General features: G+C 49.2%; 2 protein-coding genes across 4 annotated transcripts in view; one reads left to right on the top strand and one right to left on the bottom strand.

Moving 5' to 3' along the window:
• The window catches only part of ADCY3 (adenylate cyclase 3), a 105,378-nt gene extending 93,473 nt beyond the window's left edge, over positions 1-11,905 (top strand). The window contains exons 14-23 of the mRNA XM_011950995.1: positions 613-729; positions 2,941-3,200; positions 3,494-3,556; positions 5,001-5,082; positions 6,528-6,686; positions 7,701-7,847; positions 8,421-8,540; positions 9,406-9,529; positions 10,192-10,316; positions 10,936-11,905. Of these exons, the coding sequence (XP_011806385.1) occupies positions 613-729; positions 2,941-3,200; positions 3,494-3,556; positions 5,001-5,082; positions 6,528-6,686; positions 7,701-7,847; positions 8,421-8,540; positions 9,406-9,529; positions 10,192-10,316; positions 10,936-11,118 (1,380 nt within the window). The 3' untranslated portion in view covers positions 11,119-11,905. The remainder of the gene's footprint in view (positions 1-612; positions 730-2,940; positions 3,201-3,493; positions 3,557-5,000; positions 5,083-6,527; positions 6,687-7,700; positions 7,848-8,420; positions 8,541-9,405; positions 9,530-10,191; positions 10,317-10,935) is intronic.
• The window catches only part of CENPO (centromere protein O), a 24,584-nt gene continuing 11,885 nt past the window's right edge, over positions 8,677-21,375 (bottom strand). For 2 of the 3 annotated variants that reach the window (XR_001002781.1, XM_011951012.1), the window contains 5 exons: positions 16,739-16,856; positions 15,446-15,705; positions 14,384-14,555; positions 13,190-13,356; positions 8,677-11,718 (listed from right to left, as the gene is read on the bottom strand). Coding sequence is in view for 2 of the 3 variants with exons in the window: in XM_011951012.1 (XP_011806402.1) it covers positions 11,713-11,718; positions 13,190-13,356; positions 14,384-14,555; positions 15,446-15,705; positions 16,739-16,856 (723 nt within the window). In the remaining variant the exon portion in view is untranslated. Of the gene's footprint in view, positions 11,719-12,952; positions 13,357-14,383; positions 14,556-15,445; positions 15,706-16,738; positions 16,857-21,375 lie in introns of those variants that run through there. The other variant, XM_011951003.1, reaches the window with a different exon arrangement.

Here is a 21,375-nt window from a genome sequence, read left to right as displayed (position 1 = left end):
GTAGTCCCAGCTACTTGGGAGGCTGAGGCAGGAGAATGGCGTAAACCTGGGAGGTGGAGCTTGCAGTGAGCTGAGATCCGGCCACTGCACTCTAGCCTGGGCAACAGAGCGAGACTCCGTCTCAAAAAAAAAAAAAACCAGACTAAAAGGATTAAAACTTTATCCCATACGGCACTGGGGTACCAAGCAGAGGTTTTTTTATTATCAGAATGACAAAGTTTGTAAAGCAGTGTTTAGGAACATGAATCTCACAGGTGACTCGCCAGGTCACTTGGAGCCAGGACAGGCAGGAGTAGCTGACCAGAGACGAGCAGCCCTGAAAATGGTTCTGTGCCCTGGCCTCGCCTCGTCACCGCATGTGCTGTGGAGAGGGCTGCGCCCTGGAAGCTGTGCTGTTGCACAGGCACATGGAGGAGGTCCGACACAGCGCCAGAACTCCCACGCCCTCTTCTCAGCTCTGCCCCTTTGTCAGCTGTCGGGCGACTCCCAGGCACAGCCCCTTTTGAGGCTCCTGGAACTGGAATATGGGAGCAGCCTGAGTTGCTGGCAGTCACGTCTGCAGGAGAAAGGGCTGGCAAAGGCTCATGGCCCTTGAAATTCCATTCCTTCTAGGCCTTTCCTAAGAAGCTTGTGGCCTTCTCGACTTGGATTGACCGGACCCGCTGGGCCAGGAACACCTGGGCCATGCTCGCCATCTTCATCCTGGTGATGGCAAATGTCGTGGACATGGTGAGCTCCTGCTGTCCTTGTTGAAGGGACGCCCCTATTCTCAGTGGAGAAGGGCTTCTGTTTGGGTCACACGAGCAGTTTCTCAATCCGTCCCTCCACCGTCATGGAGCTTCGGAGTGGCTCTTAGGTTCCCAAACACATCATCCCTGCCTAGTGGAAGGAGTCTTGTCCCTGTCATCCAGGGATCCTCTGGGATGGACTTGTTTCCTTGAAACTCTTCTCCCAGAGTCCAAGAGCCCAGTTCCATGTGCCCAGGCCTGTGCTGGGTGCCTTATGTATGTTGATTCATTTAATCTGTGAAAAAGTCCTGAGCAGTTGTACTAGTATCTGCAGTTTCATATGGAAAAGCAAATGCTCAAAAAGAGTAATCAGCCAGGCACGGTGACTCACGCCTGTAATCCCAGCACTTTGGGAGGCTGAGGCGAGTACATCACGAGGTCAGGAGTTCGAGACCGGCCTGGCCAACATGGTGAAACCCCATCTCTACTAAAAATACAAAAATTAGCCAGGCATGGTGGTGCGCACCTGTAATCCTAGCTACTCGGGAGGCTGAGGCAGGAGAATCGCTTGAACCCAGGAGGCAGAGGTTGCAGTGAGCTGAGATTGAGCCACTACATTCCAGCCTGGGCGAAGAGTGAGACTCTGTCTCAAAAAAGTAAATAAATAATAATTCACTTGCTCTAGGTCACACAGCCAGGAAGTGACAGAGTCCAGAATGGAGGCAGTTCTAAGTCCCTGTCCTGTGGGTTCTTCCTCCCTGAGGGGGCAGCCAAATGCTTTCTTGGGGAGAAGGGACAGGAGTTGGGAGCCCAGATCTATTGGTTTAGAACCACTGGGCACGTATTGAGCACTACATGTCTGGAGCTGTCATCGATGTTCTCTTGTCAGTTGTCATGGCCTCCTCTAATTGTCGAAGTACCATATACACTCTCTTCCTTTTTATCTAATTTAATGTTATTGTTGCATTTTAACAATTGGAGCACAGTTATACAACCAGCATGGAGACTTATTCTGGCAGTGGTATAAGTGAAAAAGCTCCAGGGCTGCAGCTAATCAGAAGTCCAATGGGGGCTGGGCGCGGTGGCTCATGCTTGTAATTCCAGCACTTTGGGAGGCTGAGGCGGGCGGATCACTTGAGGTCAGGAGTTCGAGACCAGCCTGGCCAACATGGTGAAACCCCATCTCTACTAAAAATAAAAGAATTAGCCAGGCACAGTGGCACGCACCCATAATTCCAGTTATTTGGGCAGCTGAGGCAGGAGAATCGCTTGAACCTGGGAGGTGGAGGTTGCGGTGAGCCAAGAACACACCACTGCACTCCAGCCTGGACGATAGAGCGAGACTCCATCTCAAAAAAAAAAAAAAAAAGTCCAATTGGAATGAGGAGTTAGGGGCTCCAGAGCCTACCTTGGCCAGGGGTTGCTGGTGCCCACTACTCAGGGAAGGGAAGCCCCAGGCCCCCTGCATGTCACAATATGCCTGGAACCTGGCACCCAGGTGTGGGGGTCACCACTGCACAGGGTCCTGGACACTGTACAGGACACCTAGAGATACTGTCACTCATGGAGGAGTGAAAAGCTTAGGGAGGTGCAACAACTGCTCATGCTAGAATATAGATATGCCAGGAATCGCGCAAGCAAGATAAGCCCCCTTGGGTGAAAGTTACAAAAACGTGGGGTTGATTCTGATTGTGGATACACTTTCTCCCGGCCGCATCTGCCCAGTAGCAGAACCAGTGAAGACTCCAGAAGGCAGAGTGTCCCCCCAGTGGAAGGATTTGGGCAGAGCCTAGCTGTCATCACGGGGAGGCTGTGAGTGGAGCTCATGGCCCTGTGGTACCTCCTGAAGCAACAGTGTGATGTGGGGAAGAACATGTAGGATTTGAAGCCTAAAGACTTGGCTCCTACTTCTGGTTTTTCTGCTTGCTAATTGTGTTTGGGCAAATCTGGCCTGAGTTTTCTGTACAACAGGCACAGTACTAAAAATACTCGAGTGTTTTTGTGAATGTCAAATGAGGCAACAGCAAGGCTCTTAGCTGCAGTTACTAACTTTTGTATGATTATTCCCTGGTAAATGTCCCCATCTTTCCCGGTGTTTCTGGGGGAGCCATGGGAGGTGGCAGCTGAGCGCACACTGCCATGCGCAGCTCTCTGTGACCAGCACCTGCTGTTCTCTTGAACGTGTGTCCCCTCCTGCCATCCTGGCCTCCAGCTCAGCTGTCTCCAGTACTACACAGGACCCAGCAACGCGACAGCAGGGATGGAGACGGAGGGTGGCTGCCTGGAGAACCCCAAGTATTACAACTACGTGGCCGTGCTGTCTCTCATCGCCACCATCATGCTGGTGCAGGTCAGCCACATGGTGAAGCTCACACTCATGCTGCTCGTCACGGGCGCCGTGGCCGCCATCAACCTCTACGCCTGGCGCCCCGTCTTCGATGAATACGATCACAGGCGTTTTCGGGAGCATGAGTAAGATGAAGCGCCACTGGGGATCTGTATTGTCTCCTTCCTCCCACCCGCAAAGTCCTCAGTTGAGCCCATGGGCCTGTGCTGAGGTAGCTTTCTGCCACTAGGGGTCCTCAGAGGCTTGTTCAAGAGCCAGAGTTCCTGGCCACTCACAGACGCATCACTGGTTGGCTAGGACCTGGGAATAGATTCTTCCCATTCTCCCTGAGTGGAGGACTTGGATACCCTGGTGTCTGGCTGGGCATCAGGCTCTTGTTCCCAGATGGGGCCTGACTGTGCTGTTATCTGTCCAGCAGCTTACCTGTGGTGACCTTAGAGAAGATGCAGGGATTCACCCCTGGGCTCAACAGCACTGACGGGTAAGGGCACGGCTTCCCCTCCTGGCCTGCGCTCACAGTCCCTCTTCTAGAGACAGGAATACAACAGGCCCAAGCCCTGTGATCTCACCCTCCGGGAGGCACGTGACCTAGCACATGCAGGTTAGAGGAGCTGGCATGGGTTCCTCCAGGAGGGCTGCAGCAGAGGGAGGATGATTCTGATAGGGACCGGGACATCCAGGCCTCTGCGTGAAGGGCAGTGAGGAGGGAAGGAACTGCCAGGTGGATGGCAGCTGCATGTAACTGGCTGACAGGACAGACAAGCAGCAGGAAAATGAGGGAGGAAGGAACACGCTTTGGATTTAGACCTGGCTTCTGAGCCTGCAGCAGGCAGTAATTCTCTGTGGGTCACAGGCAGGTCAGTTCCATGAGTGGCAGTTTCATCTCTTGAGGAGGATACTGAAGCAGAAATTCTCTAAGATCCCTGCCAGTGCCAAGGTTTTAAAATTTTATGACTCAATCACTTGAATTAGACCTTCAAGAAAGTTTAGAAATAAAAAGATGACCTAATAGAAGAGGGGTAAGACCTGCATAGCCCTTCACAAAAGAACTCTAAATGGCCACTAATAAATGGCACTCAAGTAATCAAGGAAATGCCAGTCACACCCTAATGAAATACCATCACACACGTACTGGTCCAGGTAAGTCTGACAATATCAAGTACAGCTGTAACTCTTACACTCCTGATGGGAGTATGAGTTAGTACAGGCACGTTAGAAAATATTTTGATCTATTTAGTAAGGCTGAAAATGAACCTGTGTCCCAGCAATTCCACTCCTACATACATGCCCACGCAGACGTGTATATGTGTATATATATACGTATCTTAGAGAAATTCATGCACATACTCATGTCCCAGGATATATGTATGAGAATATCCAAAGCGGCACTGTTCGTAATAGACATACCCCCTCCCTCGAAACAAATGAAAACAACCCAAATGACATCAACAGGAAATGGATACATAACTGGTATATTCATGCAGTGAAATACCATACAGTAATGGAAACTAACCACAGCTCCACATAGAAATATGGGCGAACGACATAAAAAGCCGTGGTGAGATTGTACCCCCGTCCCATGGCTACGAAATCCCATCACTGGTGTCTCTTCTGCAAATTCCTGCATGGTCGTAGCTACCTCTGTGATCACTCAGGCAATGCAGTGTTTCTTAAACACCTGGGGAGCAGCCCTGATGTAAATACCAGGTGTAGCCAGGAGGGGCCAGGGGTTGCCTGGCTGTTGGAGAAGAGGCCAGTGAGTTAAGAAAGCTTTACTGCCCAGGGGGAGCCTGACTTGATGTGAAAGGGCCTAAGGAGCTGGGGTGAGCTCTGGGGCTGGGTTGGCAGGAAGCAGCACTGTCTAGTCAGAGGGAATCAGGCCCCCTCCGGGAGGCCCTTTCAGTTGCATGCGCTCTGCCCGGCAGGCTGCCCCTGGTGCCTTCCAAGTACTCCATGATGGTGATGGTGTTCCTCATGATGCTGAGCTTCTACTACTTCTCCCGCCACGTGAGTGTCACCTACATGATCCCCGCTCTGTGCCCACAACCCACAGGGCCTCCTGAGAAGCAGCCCCGGGGGACCTAAGAGACCAAGCTCCTAAGGACTGTGGCTTCCCTTTACCCAGCCCCACACGTGAGCCTGGTCAGGCCACCGCCTTTTCTATATTCAGGCTCCTCCCTCAGTCACACAGGAAGACAGTGCCGCACCTCTTCCATCCGACCCCCTCCAGGATGATGAAGGAAGCATGGGAGTGAGGGCAGGAGGGGACAGAGCGAAGGCACAAACATCTTGAATCAAATCTCTATCCCCTAGGCCAGGGGCTCATGGCCCCTGCACTCCCCATGGCGCTGAGGGACATTAGCACAACTGACCACGGAGCCGGAAGAGAAAGGGAAGGGAGCTGATGGACTTTCTGTTGGGTTAAAAGGAAAAGAGAAGGCCGGGTGCAGTGGCTCATTTTGGGAGGCTGAGGTGGAGGATCACTTGATTCCAGGAGTCTGAGACCAGCCTGGGCAATATGGTGAAACCCCATCTCTACTAAAAAATACAAAAATTAGCCAGGCATGGTGGCCCGCACCTGTAATGCCAGCTACTTGGGGCGGTTGAGGCAGGAGGATTGCTTGAGTCTGGGAGGTTGAGGCTGCAGTGAGCTGAGATCACACCACTGCACTCCAGCCTGGGTGACAAGTGACGCCCCCCCTCCCCACCAACACGACAACAGAGGAAAAGGGAGGGAGAGGGAGGAGAGAGATCCTCTGTTAGCTCAAGTGCCCCCTAGTGACTTTCCAGGGAACTACAGCCTTCCCAAGCCACTTCTCATCCAAATAGTGACTGCTTAGAAAGGAGACTCCCCTCTGAGCTGGGAGATCCCCACTGCTGCCACCTCCACGAGACAGACCTGCAGCTGAAATTAAGTCCCAGAAGGCCTCCTGGATATCCGCTGTAACTATGGGTCTGGGAACGGCACCGCACTATTGGGTGGCCTTTTGATGGGGAGGAATCCTTGCAGGGTCTTACTTCCCTTGCCATTTAGCCATCTTCCCTCCAGCCTTTCCAAGGGGAGCTCCTCTATTCATGTTCCTGTTTTTCTTCTTTTTTTGAGACTGAGTCTTACTCTGTCGCCCAGGCTGGAGTCCAGTGGTGCAATCTTGGCTCACTGCAACCTCCGCCTCCTGGGTTCAAGTGATTCTCCTGCCTCAGCCTCCCGAGTAGCTGGGATTACAGGTGCCCGCCACCATGCCCGGTTAATTTTTGTATTTTTAGTAGGGACAGGGTTTCACCATATTGACCAGGCTGGTCTTGAACTCCTGACCTCAGGTGATCCACCTGCCTCGGCCTCCCAAAGTGCTGGGATTACAGGCGTGAACCACCGTGCCTGGCTGTTCCCGTTTTTCATCCTTCTATCCAGTGGCCAGCTCAGAGCACATGCCTCGCCTTGTCTGTGTCTGTAGGTAGAAAAACTGGCACGGACACTTTTCTTGTGGAAGATTGAGGTCCACGACCAGAAGGAACGTGTCTATGAGATGCGACGCTGGAACGAGGCCTTGGTCACCAACATGTTGCCTGAGCACGTGGCACGCCATTTCCTGGGGTCCAAGAAGAGAGATGAGGTGAGGGGTGTGGCCTCAGCCCGGAACCATGAGGCCATGTGTCTCCATCTGTTCTTTCTTTCAGGGAACCCCCCTGGGCCCAGGCCTTCTCAGAGATGGGACTGGGGGCCAGGTAGGGCTGAACCTAAACAGCAAACACAATATAAGCAAAAGAGGAGTTTCTCCGGCCTCTCGTAAAGGGCACTGCTGTAGGCATGGTGATGTGGGCCATACAGCTCTGAGGCCATGTGTCAGAAGACAAGACTTTTCTCTAGAGCACACCTTTCTGTTGCCTGTGAACTTTGCCAAAGTGGTTCCCAGCTCCACAGTACCCTCTTCCTCACAGCTGGGGCTGTTAGAGGAACTAGAGAAGCTGTTTTAAAATTTGATTCAAAGTAGTGGCCAGGCACAGCGGCTCACGCCTGTAATCCCAGCACTTTGGGAGGCCGAGGCCAGTGGATCACCTGAGGTCAGGAGTTTGAGACCAGCCTGGGCAACATATAGTGAAACCCCGTCTCTACTAAAAATACAAAAATTAACTGGATGTGGTGGTGCACACCTGTCGTCCCAGCTACTTGGGAAACAGGAGAATCACTTGAACCCGGAAGTGGAGGTTACAGTGAGCTGAGATTGTGCCACTCTACTCCAGACTGGGCGACACAGCAAGACTCTGTCTCTCAAGGAAAAAAAAAAAAGTAGCAATGAGCAGTTTTTAAATTATTCAGAGTTGGGATAATCTACAGCTGGGCATGGTGGCATGTGCCTGTGGTCCCAGATACCTGGGGTTTGAGGCCGCAGTGCACTTCAATTGTACCTAATCGTGCTTGTTTATTGCCACTGCACTCCAGGCTGCAAAACAAAGCAAGACTCAGACTCTTTTAAAAAAAAAAAAAAACAAGGCTGGGATAATCTAACTGATGTGTGAATACAAAAAGCTGAATACACATGTCGTGTGTGGAAGAGAGATGCATTTCTCCAGCATATGATCCAGTCAGTCAGACATGCTTTGAGCACTTCAGCCCTGCCTCTTTTTAGGAGCTGTACAGCCAGACGTATGATGAGATTGGAGTCATGTTTGCATCCCTGCCCAACTTTGCTGACTTCTACACAGAGGAGAGCATCAACAATGGCGGTATTGAGTGTCTGCGTTTCCTCAATGAAATCATCTCGGATTTTGACTCTGTGAGTCCCCACCCCGCCCCGCACTCTGGCGATGAAGCCGGCCCACTCCACATCACATCCTAGGGTAGGCTGCAGAGGCCAGAGAAACTGGCTCCACCATCCCAGATAAGCCCCTTCCACAATACACAGACTTCTGCAGCCACCTGAACTACTGGGCTGGGGAAGGGGAGGGGAGGTGGGAGCCCGGGAACTCACCCACAGGGTCACAGGGTAAGGACTGGCCAAGCAACATCTGGAGACCTCTCTGTCCTGGGACCCTCTCCTCAAATTCAGGGCCGGTCAGCATTGATTGGGTAACCTGTATACCAGGGAGAATGCGTTTCCACACACACGCAGCCCCCCTAGGAGACTGGTGATTTTATGTCAGTGTTGAGGTGGTGGAAATTGAGGCCCAGAATGTCAGGAAGTTCTCCCAGGATCACGTGGCAGATGAGCGGTAGACTAAGTAACAGCTATGATAGGAAAGTGTCTCTTGGGTTTAGTGGGATCCTTGTAAACAGGTACATCTGTCACTAGGTTGGGTCACTCATCTGCCTTGACTGCTGACAATTCTTTTCTGAATCCTGGTCTCAGCTCCTGGACAATCCCAAGTTCCGGGTGATCACCAAGATCAAAACCATTGGCAGCACGTATATGGCGGCTTCAGGAGTCACCCCTGATGTCAACACCAATGGCTTTGCCAGCTCCAACAAGGTAGCTAACCCCAATAGCCAGAGAGGGGATGAGGCTTTGCCTCCAAGCAAGAGATTGGCAGCCCAGACCTAGCATGCGGGAAACAAGAACTGCTGTGCAAAGGAGTCCCAGACACATACCACCAGCACCATGTAAATATAAATAGTAGGGTTTATTGAGAAAGTCTGGCAAGCAGAGAAACAGCACACACACACCCCCCGCTGTTCACAGCTCACGCCTAAGATGGTGGTGTTCTGTGGCCAGGCCCCCGGAGGCTCTGTGCTTTCATAGGAACTGGAGAGCAATGGTCAGCAAGGGAAACTTAAGAAGTGTGGCCCTCAGAACTCTGGTCAACGGCAGCCTGTTCATTTGTTAAGCTAATTTAGACCTGTGTTCAGCTACCAGGAGAGAAAAGGAGGTGTAGGAGCCCTGGTCCCAAGCTCTGGTCTTAAAACATCATCATCCTGCTTTACCTCTAAGACCATCCCATGGCCCTCTCCATTGCATGGATGAGGTTACAGAAACATGTCCAAGGCGGGTCACCCCCTCCAGTGCTTATCCCCTAGTTGAGGGATCCAAACAAGGACAACTTGATAAAACCTAAGGACCAGGCCCAGCCAAGGTGAAGGAGCCCGCCTCGCAGTCAGACTCATGGGTCCGTCTCCTCTACCCCCACTGCCCAGTCTTTGCCTAGACCTGCTATGTGAACTTTGTCACAGTGGCAAGTCGGAGCTAGCGCGGCTGCCGACTCCTTCGTGGAAGGGAAGTCAGGCCTTGACCATCTAGCTGTGGGGAATCCACCCCCAGAACGCTGCCAGGGAAGGCAGCAGAGCAGGCTGCTGCAGTGAGCGGCCCCTGACACTTGATCCACGGTCCCCTGGCACAGGAGGACAAGTCTGAGAGAGAACGCTGGCAGCACCTGGCTGACCTGGCTGACTTTGCGCTGGCCATGAAGGATACGCTCACCAACATCAACAACCAGTCCTTCAATAACTTCATGCTGCGCATAGGTGAGCGCCCCCAGCCGGCCTGCCGTGGCAGGGGCCCGGCCCACCAGCAGGAGAGACAGGAGGCTCAGGAGGACTGAGGCATTTGGGTGGGGAGGTTCACGCACTCACAGGGCGAGGGGACCTGAAAGACCTTTAGTCCAGACTCCTCTAGATGACTAAACCAAAACCCAGCTGATGTGATGGTCAGGCTATACTGTGCCTACTGTTTACAACAGAAGCCTTGGCCTGCCTGGCTGAGAAGTGAGTTTGTGATCCATTTCCAGAGGGGTTTCTGTGCCTGCTGAGGGCATGGCTTCCCAGACCAGCCTGCTCTTTGAAAGGAATTAAGATCACCTGCTCTTCCACTGAGGGGGCCTCATTCCAGAGCGAGGTCACAGGAGACTTGAAATACCAGGTGTACTAGAACTGGCCATTACCATGCTGAGTAAATCTGCATATGGGGGGGTGGCCGCTGACACTGCCAAGCACACAGATAAACAGGAGACGTGACTGCCACCCTCCAGTAGCATACAGGCAAGCTGAACGAGGACAATGATGTGTTACATAATTAGGAGCTTTGTGGTACAGGTCTGGTGACAAATTCTATAAAAGAGGAGTTGGTTTCTGAGGCTCATGACAAAGTTTGGCCTGTGGCTGTGCTGAACTTGATGCCTCTATCCTAGGCATGAACAAAGGCGGGGTTCTGGCTGGGGTCATCGGAGCCCGGAAACCACACTACGACATCTGGGGCAATACAGTCAATGTAGCCAGCAGGATGGAGTCCACGGGGGTCATGGGCAACATCCAGGTATGTCCAGCAGCAGAGCCGGCGTGTGCTCAGACTCGGCACGGGAACAGAATCGTAACAGTGCTTTCCCATGTGCCCGCCTCCCACCCTGGCCCCGAACAGTGAAGTCCGCAGGCAGAGGCATGGGGTGAGTGGAAAGGAGTCTCTGCAATAGCTAAGCCTCAGCGCAGGAGGAAATGCTCCCACCCATCCACAAAATCCGGGCTGAAGTTCTGGGTGCGTGTGGCCTGCCTCTGGGTATGATCCTTCCGATACCTTGTGATCTCTCAGTGGGGTCTGGCAGAAGAGCTCCACGAAAGGGGCAAAGGGATAGAAGAGCAGGCAGTGGCAGTTTCCAGGCAACAGTGCTGCCACCCAGGTGACTATGGCTGTCCTAGGAGAGAAGTCTCTGGGCAAGAGAAGGCCCCCAGCCAGTCACTCCCGGGCTCTGCTGCCCACCCGCTGCTCGCCGGGGGTGGAAGGAAGGGCTTGGCCCTGGGAGGTTTGGGAAGGGTGCTGAGGGCCCGGTACTGCCTGGGACCCATGGATCAGTGCTCAGCTCCAACCACCCAAAGCCCTACCCGCCCTCAGTCTAGGCTCCCCCAGTAACGCCACATTCTTGCTCCCCATCCCTCTACAGGTTGTAGAAGAAACCCAAGTCATCCTCCGAGAGTACGGCTTCCGCTTTGTGAGGCGGGGCCCCATCTTTGTGAAGGGGAAAGGGGAGCTGCTGACCTTCTTCTTGAAAGGGCGGGACAAGCCAGCCACCTTCCCCAACGGCCCCTCTGTCACACTGCCCCACCAGGTGGTAGACAACTCCTGAACGGCCTCGAGCCTGCAACAGTCCAAACTGGAAGGGAGAATTTATTTTTTGGAACTGCAGGAAGTCCTGGCCTTCCTGGATTGAAGTGCACGCTCGCGGACTTTAGGTTTAGAAATCTCCTCAGCCTTCGTTTGTTCGTGGATGTGTGAACTCTGAGGGTGGCCCTGCTATTCCTCCATGTGCCTGTAGCGTCCCCAGCATAGGGGTCTTAGGCGTAGGGCTGAACAGTCCTTCCAGAGCCCTCGTTCCAATCTCTGCCATCCTTGCCCCTGAGGGGCCCTGGCCACTGCGAGCAGGAGGGCAGCAGAGCTGGGACGAAGCGGCCTTTGCCACTGGGCTGATCAGGACTGTGGAGGGAACACAGGCGGGGAAGCTCTGCTTCATGAAGACGGGGCGGCGGGACATGGCTGGCAAACGTTTTGCTCCCAGCTCAAACAGGATACCTGGTGGTCTCCATGTGGTCCAAGTGAGGTGAGATGGCCCTCGTCCTGGTGTTCCTCATCATCTTGAAAGGTTCATTCTGGAACCCCCGTCCCCTTAGTCATGAGAGCAGAAAGTGCAATATTTCCTTTCACCTGGCAGGGGAGGGGGGGTTTATTTCTGAAAGAAAAAAATATATATAAACAGATCTTCTACATTTATATTTTTAATCTTCTGTTAAATACACTCCAACATTGCCTTGCCTTTTGAGCTCTTGCTACAGTCGCCTTTGCTACTGCTTTAAGAGAATTTACAGGTGTTGATAAAGAACAAGACTGTTTTATTAAAAGCTTTAATCAACTTGAAAGTGATGGTGGAAACTGTGGTAATATCACTTATCTGAGGAGTGCTGTACTTTGCTGACTCATGCCACTGGGCCCCACCATAGGCCTGGAAGGCAGGAGCTTGAAGGTCTCGTCATACATAGCTCACTGTACCCCGGAACTCCTACGGCCTGGCCCTCTTTTATTCTTCAACTGCTTTCTTCTAAAGGGTACTCCAAGCTGGCTTTAGTCCCCTGCACTGTTCCCGGAGCTCTCCCACGTGGAGGTTACTTCATGACCGTGAGGTCTAGGAAGTGGCCATTGCAGGTTAAGTCTGAACGTGGTCCTGGGCCAGTCATGACTCCTGACTCCTATCTGCCTGGGCAAGGGAGAGCCAGGGACAAAAACGGGAGAACCTGGTCAGCCAGACACAGGTCTTCATATCTGACCCACAGGCCAAGGAACCAGGGGTGCCAGCAAATCGAGACACTAACCTCAGAGCCTGCAGGAGAGGGAAGACCCAGGGGGTGCCTGAGTCCCCCTGAGTTTATGGGCAGATTTCTAACCGTGCTTTTTCAGCGGGGACTTCTTAGTACATTCAGAGCTCTACTAAACTGTTTTAGAAAAACAAAATATGAGACAGATTGAACGCTGATTATTTTATCCTACTGCTTCCTCACACCATGTTTATAAAGCAGTGTGGCCTAGAATACACTGCACCTAACCAAACACCGAAGAACTTCCTTCCTTTTCAAAAGTTTCAAACAGGAAAATGAGGAAAAATTAAAGCTTCCATAAAAGCTAGAAATACTTTCCTTTAAAAAAAAACATTGGGTCTTCTTTATTATCTTCATTAGTGAATGTGGGTTGTTTTTCCATTTATTTATATCAGTGTTTCTCAACACAATCAAGCTACTGCAGTTGGAGTGGAATGCTACATTTCTGTGAGAGCCCTTTTAAAATTTTAGGATTTTTGGCATCTCTATTCCTGGCATTACATTAGTAGCAGTTACTGTGACAACTTAATGCCCTCAGTAATTTGATATTTTTCCATATTTTTTCGTAAGTACTTCTTGAGTGATACACCTTTTTCAAAAAATGGCTTTTATTGCCCCACAAATGATTTTCAACTAAAATGTATGATCAATTAATACCTTTAAAAAACATGAGCATTTTAAGAAGTGACCAGGAGATCATGGGAACTGTTCAAAAATGCCAGTGTCTATACTCAAACCTGCTCTTCTATCCAGATGAAAAGGTAGGTGTCTCTCTTCATCAGAAGGGCGGGCCGCACCTGCCTGGTACTATCTTCAGTACTGGTTACTTACCTCTGAGGTGTTCCCAGTGCAGTGAAAACAATCTATTAGGAGACCAGACTCATCCAACTTTTCTCTTCTTGCAAATGAGGCAAACACTTGATGCAGGGGCTTTGTACAGAACAGAGTTTCATGAGATGCTCGTTGCTCCTCCCATGAAGTGGATAATGCTTCCCCTCCTAAAAAGAAAGATTCCACCAATCTCATTCAGTGCATCTGGGGGAATCGGAGCCTGCATCACTGATATTCTGGACCCACTGGACCCATACAGTTTTTTTTTTTTTTGGGGGGGGGGGGTCTGCACTGAGAGAGGCTGCCCCTTATTGGACCAATGCAATCTAGAGACTGGGGACTTGAATCAGACTGCCCAGAGAAATCAAAGACCGATGGTGTGAAATCTGGGGCAGCTTCAAAATTTCTGCCTCCTAAAAACATTTTACCCAATTTTTCATTATTGCCCATGTCACATTTAACTGAAACAGGTTCACTAAAAAGTCAGCCAGTCTGGAAGAATTTCCATTTAAGAGACTGCTCCACAGGGAGGAGTAAGTGTGTGCTGGCACGTCATGTCCATTTGTCTTCGTAGTGAAATGAGTCTTCTGGCTCCATTCACCATAACTGACCCATGACTCAGCCTTATCATTAGGTGTCTTTCCTGAGGCAGGGCCCCCAATGAAAACAATCATAGGCTGCAGGAACACTGGCAGAGGCGGGTGGGCAAAGGAGGAGGGAAAACGGGGACAATCATGTTTACTATTTACAAAGAGGAAGGAAAAGATTGGTAGAAACAAGAATATTCTGGCTGGGCACAGTGGCTCATGCCTGTAATCCCAGTACTTTGGGAGGCCAAGGCAGGCAGATCATGAGGTCAGAATATCAAGACCATCCTGGTTAACACGGTGAAACCCCCGGGTGGCGGGCGCCTGTAGTCCCAGCTACTCAGGAGGCTGAGGCAGGAGAATGGCGTGAAGCCAGGAGGCGGAGCTTGCAGTAAGCTGAGACTGCCACTGCACTCCAGCCTGGGCAACAGAGCCAGACTCCATCTCAAAAAAAAGAATGTTCTGTCTTAGCAGTCTGAGTAACACATAGCTTATTTATGAAAACAAAGTGTCTCAAAAGGCCTACTTCATGGATTCTACCTGTTTTCCCTGTTTCACTCGAATAAACTGGGATATGAGAATTGCTGCACCGAGGCACCCTTCTTACCTTGACATGTCACGGTGACGTCAGTGGGAAGAGTTGCTGTGAGGTCCTTATACACCAATCTAGCACAGAACGGGAAGGACTGACCGCCTGGGTCCAGTTTGTAAGTAAATGACAGCAAGTTACACAGTGGGTTTCTCTGCAAGGGCCCAGTCAGGAGGGCTGCAAAGTCACTCTAAGAGGGGTGAGGAACAAAACGAAGTACAGGATGACTGCAGTTCCAAAGGTGGTGTTTACTGACACTTCAATTATGTCAACCAAAAAGAGGCCCATCAATTACATTTCAGAGAAATAAATGAGGGGCAGAAAAAGTTCTGAAAGAAGGACTAATGAAAAAGATGTGTAAGATAACTAAGAGTCAGTGGCAGCCCGCAAAGCCCTACAGGCCTAAATGGCCAGGGGTACAGCTCCACAAGAGACTGTTGCTGCAAAAACTTCACTGACGTTACATAGCTAAGATGCTTCATGACTGCATCCACATTTCAATTTAAGTTAAACCTACAACTGAGAGCTGCAGGGTGATTCCAAATACATAGAGGGGGAAATGCTAAGCTCGTAGGGGTCACTTACAGCCATCTGCATTCATTTCCCAATTACTTTTTTCACCCAAACTTAGCTCCACTGCAACCCAAAAAGGTAGGCTAGAGTTTAGGGGAAGTTGGACAGCATTCTTCCATGGCACTGCAGAAATCCTTCTTCTCTTTCTAATGAGATCTATACCCAAGGTTCAGCAAGGCACTTGGTACGGTACATAGTAGGCACTCTATAAATCCTTGTTGAATCAAAAGTATAGCAACTGCACTCTGTACAATCTTATGATAAAAGCTTGAAGACCACCATTCAGGACTGCATAATCCTTTAACCAGTACCCAAGCTTCAAAGCCATCCAGAGTTTCAAAAGAAAAGAGGGTGGGATAGTGCTTTTATATAAATAAGAAGCATCGGAAAGGTAATGGTCAAATTGCTAACTCAGAGTTAGGAAACACTGAAAATACAAAAAACATCCCCCCTTTCCCCTTTTATCTTAGGCCCACAAATGAGGCATATAACATCCCAGAGAGATACCTGAAGCCGGTCTGCCTGGTACTTCCTCCCAGAGTAAGCATTCAGGTACTCGCAGAGACTGAACAGGAAGTGCTGGATGTTGGTCTGTAAGTATTTTGCAGCTATTTCTTCCAGAGGAATGAAGACTGGGACTGAATGGTGATGTATCCGGAGTGGTTTCTGTATGACAAGGTCCACAAAATAGGAATCCAGTAGGTTCCCCTCAAAAGCAGTATTGATGCAGACACAAACTCCTCGGCTGGTCAGCTTACCACTGAGGCCTGAGGCAAACGAGAAGACACCTCAACAGACAGCAGGCCAAGGTGACATCTTACTCATCTGTGCCTCCAGTAGCTTCCACAGTGCCCAGAATATGTATACTTTGTAAACAAATGTTTGCTGAATGAGTATCATAGGCTCATTCTTCCCCTTGACTCCGGCTCACTTTGAGACTGAGTTGTTCAAACCATGGAAGAATGGTAAAAATGAAAAAATATCCTAAATATCAAAGTATTGAGAAATTTTTTTTTTTCTGTAGGCTGGAGAGCAGTGGCACGATCTCAGCTCACTGCAATCTCAACTTCCTGGGCTTAAGCAATCCCCCCATCTCGGCCTCCCGAATAGCTGGGACCACAAGTGCATGCCACCTCATCTGGCTCATTTTTTAATTTTTAGTAGAAATGAGATCTTGCTATGTTGCCCAGGCTGGTCTCGAACTCCTGGACTTAAGTAATCCTGCCTCAGCCTCCCAAAGTGATGGGATTACAGGCGTGAGCCACTGTGCAAGGCCAAAAATTTAATTTATAGCTATTCTTTTTTTCTGAGTTTGAAATAATTTGTCATAGTCCCCAGTTCTTCCCACAATTATCTTGTGGCATAGATGGGAGAATAAATCCCTACTTACGGTGAAACAGAGACTTGAGAAGTTCAAATTACTTCACTAGCAGCATAAAACAAGCCAGCAGTAAAGGCAGAGTACAGGGTCTGGCACATGACGAACTGTTAAAATGAATGGAATAAGCCAGCCACCAACTCAGCTGCTGTACAAAGAAGCCAATCTTGTAGGTGAAGATAGGCCTACAAATAGCATGTCAGCTGTGTGTGTGTGTGTGTGTGTGTGTGTGTGTGTGTGTGTGTGTGAGAGAGAGAGAGAGAGAGAGAGAGAGAGAGAGAGAGAGAGAGAGAGAGAGAGATGAGGGCAGAGGGTGTAAAATACTATAAATTATGAAATAAGTCCAGGACTAATAACAACACATCTAGCAAACTCACTAGAGACAGACCCAGACTAAATTAGATTAAAAAAACAAACGAAACCTGTAAAATGATAGGCCTGTAGAACGGCTTTCACGTTTTCCAGTTTCTCTTCCAATGCTTCTTGCTCATTGACTTCCACTGTTCGGTTGGGTTCTACATTGGCAATACATGCTTTCACCTGCAACATATGCAGCAAATCGATCTAGGTACAAAGGTGTGCACCACAACGTCCCCACCCTCACCCAACTGGATAAAAGCTAAATGCAGGGCACATGATGTGATACATCAATGCTACAGTGGCCGGCCAGTTATTGCTATGAGTTTACAGCAGAGGAAGAATATCATGGGTCACAATGCCAGGAATCAGAAGTGGAGATTGTATGGGTCTGAAGAACAATTCGAATTTTGATGGATGGAGAGAACAGAGAGATTAGCAAGAAAAGGTTGTGTGGAAAGTCTAGGCTAAGCACAGAGTGGACAAAACAGGTGGCTAGAGGCAAGGCTGGGTAAGTTGGGCTTGGACAGTGTGGGGTTTCAAATGCCAGGGCTCCAAGGCTTACGCTGCTAGCTATGGCCCAGCAGAAGGTACCAGGCCAACCTGCCCTCTGAGAACAACTACGCAAGGTGGATAAAATACCAAAAAGAAATAGGCAAGCAAAGAGAGCAAATGGTTTGAAGGCATTCCACAAGGATCCAAATAGCCAGGACTGGAGAAGAGTGACAAATGCTCTGAAGTCAGCTGGCCTCCCTGCAGCCTCTGGCCTCAGAGCATTTCCTTATTCACAGGCAAGGCACACTGGGCCACACAGAAAGGCGTAAGCTAGACTCCGCAGCAGTCCCATCCAGAATAAACCCTGGACATTAATGGTATCAAAGCAGACTTTCTATGGGCCAAGATCCCATAGAAAAGGAAACTCAACGTTCTGCTTGCAATCTGCCCTCCCGGCATTTGCTAATTCCTAAACTGGGGAATGAGGTGTGACTGGGGACTGAGAAACCACACGGAAAGAAGCTGCTTGGCCCGGCACAGTGGCTCATGCCTGTAATCCCAGCACTTTGGGAGGCTGAGGCGGGTGGATCACGAGGTTAGGAGTTTGAGACCAGCCTGACCAACATGGTGAAACCCTGTTTCTGCTAAAAATACAAAAATTAGCCAGGTGTGGTGGCGTGCATCTGTGACCCCAGCTACTCAGGAGGCTGAGGCAGAAAGAATTGCTTGAATCCGGGAGGTGGAGGTTTCAGTGAGCCGAGATTGCGCCACTGCACTCTATCTAGCCTGGGTGACACAGCGAGACTCTGTCTCTAAAAAAAAGAAGCTGCTAAAGGGGAAAAAAGCCAAGGAGAGATTTTGCTAGAACAAAATGTGGATTTCAGGGCCTGCCAGGGAAGAGGAGCCTTAACAGACCCGTCCCCAACACACTCCCAAACTTTCAATTGAAGGTCCTAAAAAAAACTATGCCCTAGGAGCAATGGAAACCGGAAATAGACCACCTCAACTGAATAAAGGTGATGTGCCCATACGCTATCTACTTGCCAGAAAGACTAAAATATCCTCTGGAGGAAGATAACATACTCAGAACCCATATCGCCTCCCCTCACCTCCTCTTCCCTTCCTTTTTTCCAGACCGAGTTTTGCTCTTGTTACCCAGGCTGGAGTGCAATGGCTCGATCTCGGCTCACTGCAACTTCTGCCTCCCAGGTTCAAGTGATTCTCCTGCCTCAGCCTCTGGAGTAGCTAGGATTACAGGCACCCACCACCACACCTGGCTAATCTTTGTATTTTTAGTAGAGACAGGGTTTCACCATGTTGGCCAGGCTGGTCTCGAACTCCTGACCTCAGGTGATCCACCCACCTTGGCCTCTCACAAGTGCTGGGATTACAGGTGTGAGCCACTGCACCTGGCCTCCATATATTTTTTCATACACAATACTCATCATTGAATTAAAAAAAAAAAAAAGAATACAGGCATACCAGGAAAGAGAAACAGAAGACTGAAAGCCGAGAGGAAAAAGAAGACCACAGAACGGATGCCAGGGGATTCAGCTATTTGAATGATGGAGCATGGCCACTAAAACAGGCTAAAAGATGGAAACTCAGACCAAAGAGCTGGAATCTATAAAGAACCAGATGGAAATCTTAGAACCAAAAAAAATACGTAACTCAAATTAGAATTTTAATAGATTTTAAAGCCAACTAGACAAATCAGATCTTACATGGAGTGGAAAATAGGCATATTTTCATATCCAGATTAAAGTACAGAGAAAAAAGTAAGATTAGAAAATTAGTAAGACATAGGTCACAGAAAACAAACAAACAAAACCATACATGGGAGCCCCAGAAATAGAGAAAAAATGAGAAGATGCACTATTTAAAGAGATATTGGCCAATGTTGTAAAACAGATGAAAAACATCAAGTAATTAAAGAAGCTTTACAAGCACCAAGCAGGATAAAAAAAAATATCATGCTTAGCCACATTGACATAAAATTGCTAAAAACCAAAGACAAAGCCTTCAGTCCAAGGAAAAAGACATATTATATTCACAAATATAAGACTAACACCTGACTAATAAGGCCAACACCTCACACCTGACAGATTCTATGGCCCTAGAAGACAACAGAATGATATAAAGTTTGAAAGAAAATAAATTCTAATATCTAACTATATACTTACCAAATATATTCTTAAAAAATAAAAAACATAGTGAAATAAAGATGTTTTCAGACAAACAAATATAGAGATTTTACTGCCAGCAATACCAAAAGAAGTACCAAAAGGAGCTACTTAACTGAAAGAAAATAATCACAGATGGAAATGTGGAAATGTAGGAAATGAAGAGCAATGAAAAGGGTAAACATGTGTCTAACGCTAAAGGAATGTTGACTATATGTGACAAATAAAGACAATGAAATACTATGGTAGACTGAGATCCAAACAGATCAGTAATCACATTAAAAGTGAATGGACTTGCTGGGTGCGGTGGCTCACGCCTGTAATTCCAGCACTTTGGGAGGCCAAGGCGGGCAGACCATGAAGTTAGGAGTTCGAGACCAGACTGGCCAACATGGTGAAACCCCGTCTCTACTAAAAATACAAAAAATTAGCTCTGTGTGGTGGCGGGCCCCTGAAATCCCAGCTACTCAGGAAGCTGAGGCAAGAGAATTGCTTGAACTAGGAGGCAGAGGTTGCAGTGAGCCAAGATAGTGCCACTGCACTCTAGCCTGGGTGACAGAGTGAGACTCCGTCTTAAAAAAAAAGAAGGTCATGGACTAAATACTCCAATTAAAAGAATTAAAAGACAAACATTGGCCAGGCATAGTGGCTCACACCTATAATCCCAGCACTTTAGCAGGCTGGGACCAGCAGATCACTTGAGGCCAGGAGTTCAAGACCAGCCTGGCCAACATGGTGAAACACCCGTCTCTACTCAAAATACAAAAATTAGCCAGGCATGGTGGTGCACGCCTGTAGTCTCACCTACTTGGGAGGCTGAGGCATGAGAATTGCTTGAAGTCAGGAGGCAGAAATTGCAGTGAGCTGAGATCTCACCACTGCACTCCAGCCTGGGTGACAGAGCAAGACTCTGTCTTGAAAAATAATAATAATAATAATAATAATAATAATAAATAATAGACAATTGTCAAGTTGGATTAAAAATACCTAACTCTATGCTACTTACAAGAAGAATACCTTAAATGTAAGGTCATTTAAAGATTGGAAGCAGAAAGATAGAAAAAACTTACCCTGCAGGCCGGGCACAGTGGCTCATGCCTGTAATCCCAGAACTTTGGGAGGCCGAGGCAGGCAGATCACCTGAGGTCAGGCGTTTGAGACCAGCCCGGCCACTGTGGTGAAACCCCATCTCTACTAAAAATATAAAAATTAGCTGAGCGTGGTGGCATGTGCCTGTAATCCCAGCTACTTGGGAGGCTGAGGCACGAGAATTGCTTGAACCCAGGAGGTGGAGGTTCCAGTGAGCAGAGATAGCACCACTGTACTCCAGCCCGGGCGGCAACAGCAAAACTGCGTCTCAAAAAAACGGGCCGGGCGTGGTGGCTCACCCTGTAATCCCAGCACTTTGGGAGGCTGAGGTGGGCGGATCATGAGGTCAGAAGATCGAGACCATCCTGGCTAACAGGGTAAAACCCTGTCTCTACTAAAAATACAAAAAAAAAAAAAAAATTAGCTGGGTGCGTGGTAGCATGCGCCTGTAGTCCCAGCTACTCCAGAGGCTGAGACAGGAGAATGGCATGAACCCAGGAGGCAGAGTTTGCAGTGAGCTGAGACCGCGCCACTGCACTCCAGCCTGGGCAACACAGCGAGACTCCGTCTCAAAAAAAATAAAATAAAATAAACTTTACCCTGCAAATGTTCACCAAAAAAGTTACTGCTGTACTAGGATTCATCAAAGTAGATTTTTTTTTAATTTTTAATTTTGTTTTAAAGATGGGGGGCTCTCACTATGTTGCCCAGGCTGATCTCAAACTCCTGGGCTCAAGTGATGCTCTCACCCCAGTCTCACAAAGGGCTGGGATTACAGGCATAAGCCACCGCACCCAGCCAATGTCAAAGCAGATTTTAAGGCAAGAAGTTTAATCAAAAATTAAAAGGGGCCAGGCGCGGTGGCTCACGCCTGTAATCCCAACACTTTGGGAGGCCGAGACGGGTGGATCACGAGGGTCAGGAGATTGAGACCA

Source organism: Colobus angolensis, unplaced genomic scaffold (assembly GCF_000951035.1).
Source record: "Colobus angolensis palliatus isolate OR3802 unplaced genomic scaffold, Cang.pa_1.0 Scaffold109, whole genome shotgun sequence".
In the NCBI taxonomy this organism is placed as follows: Eukaryota; Metazoa; Chordata; class Mammalia; order Primates; family Cercopithecidae; genus Colobus; species Colobus angolensis.
This window is presented reverse-complemented; position numbering and strand designations above follow the sequence as displayed.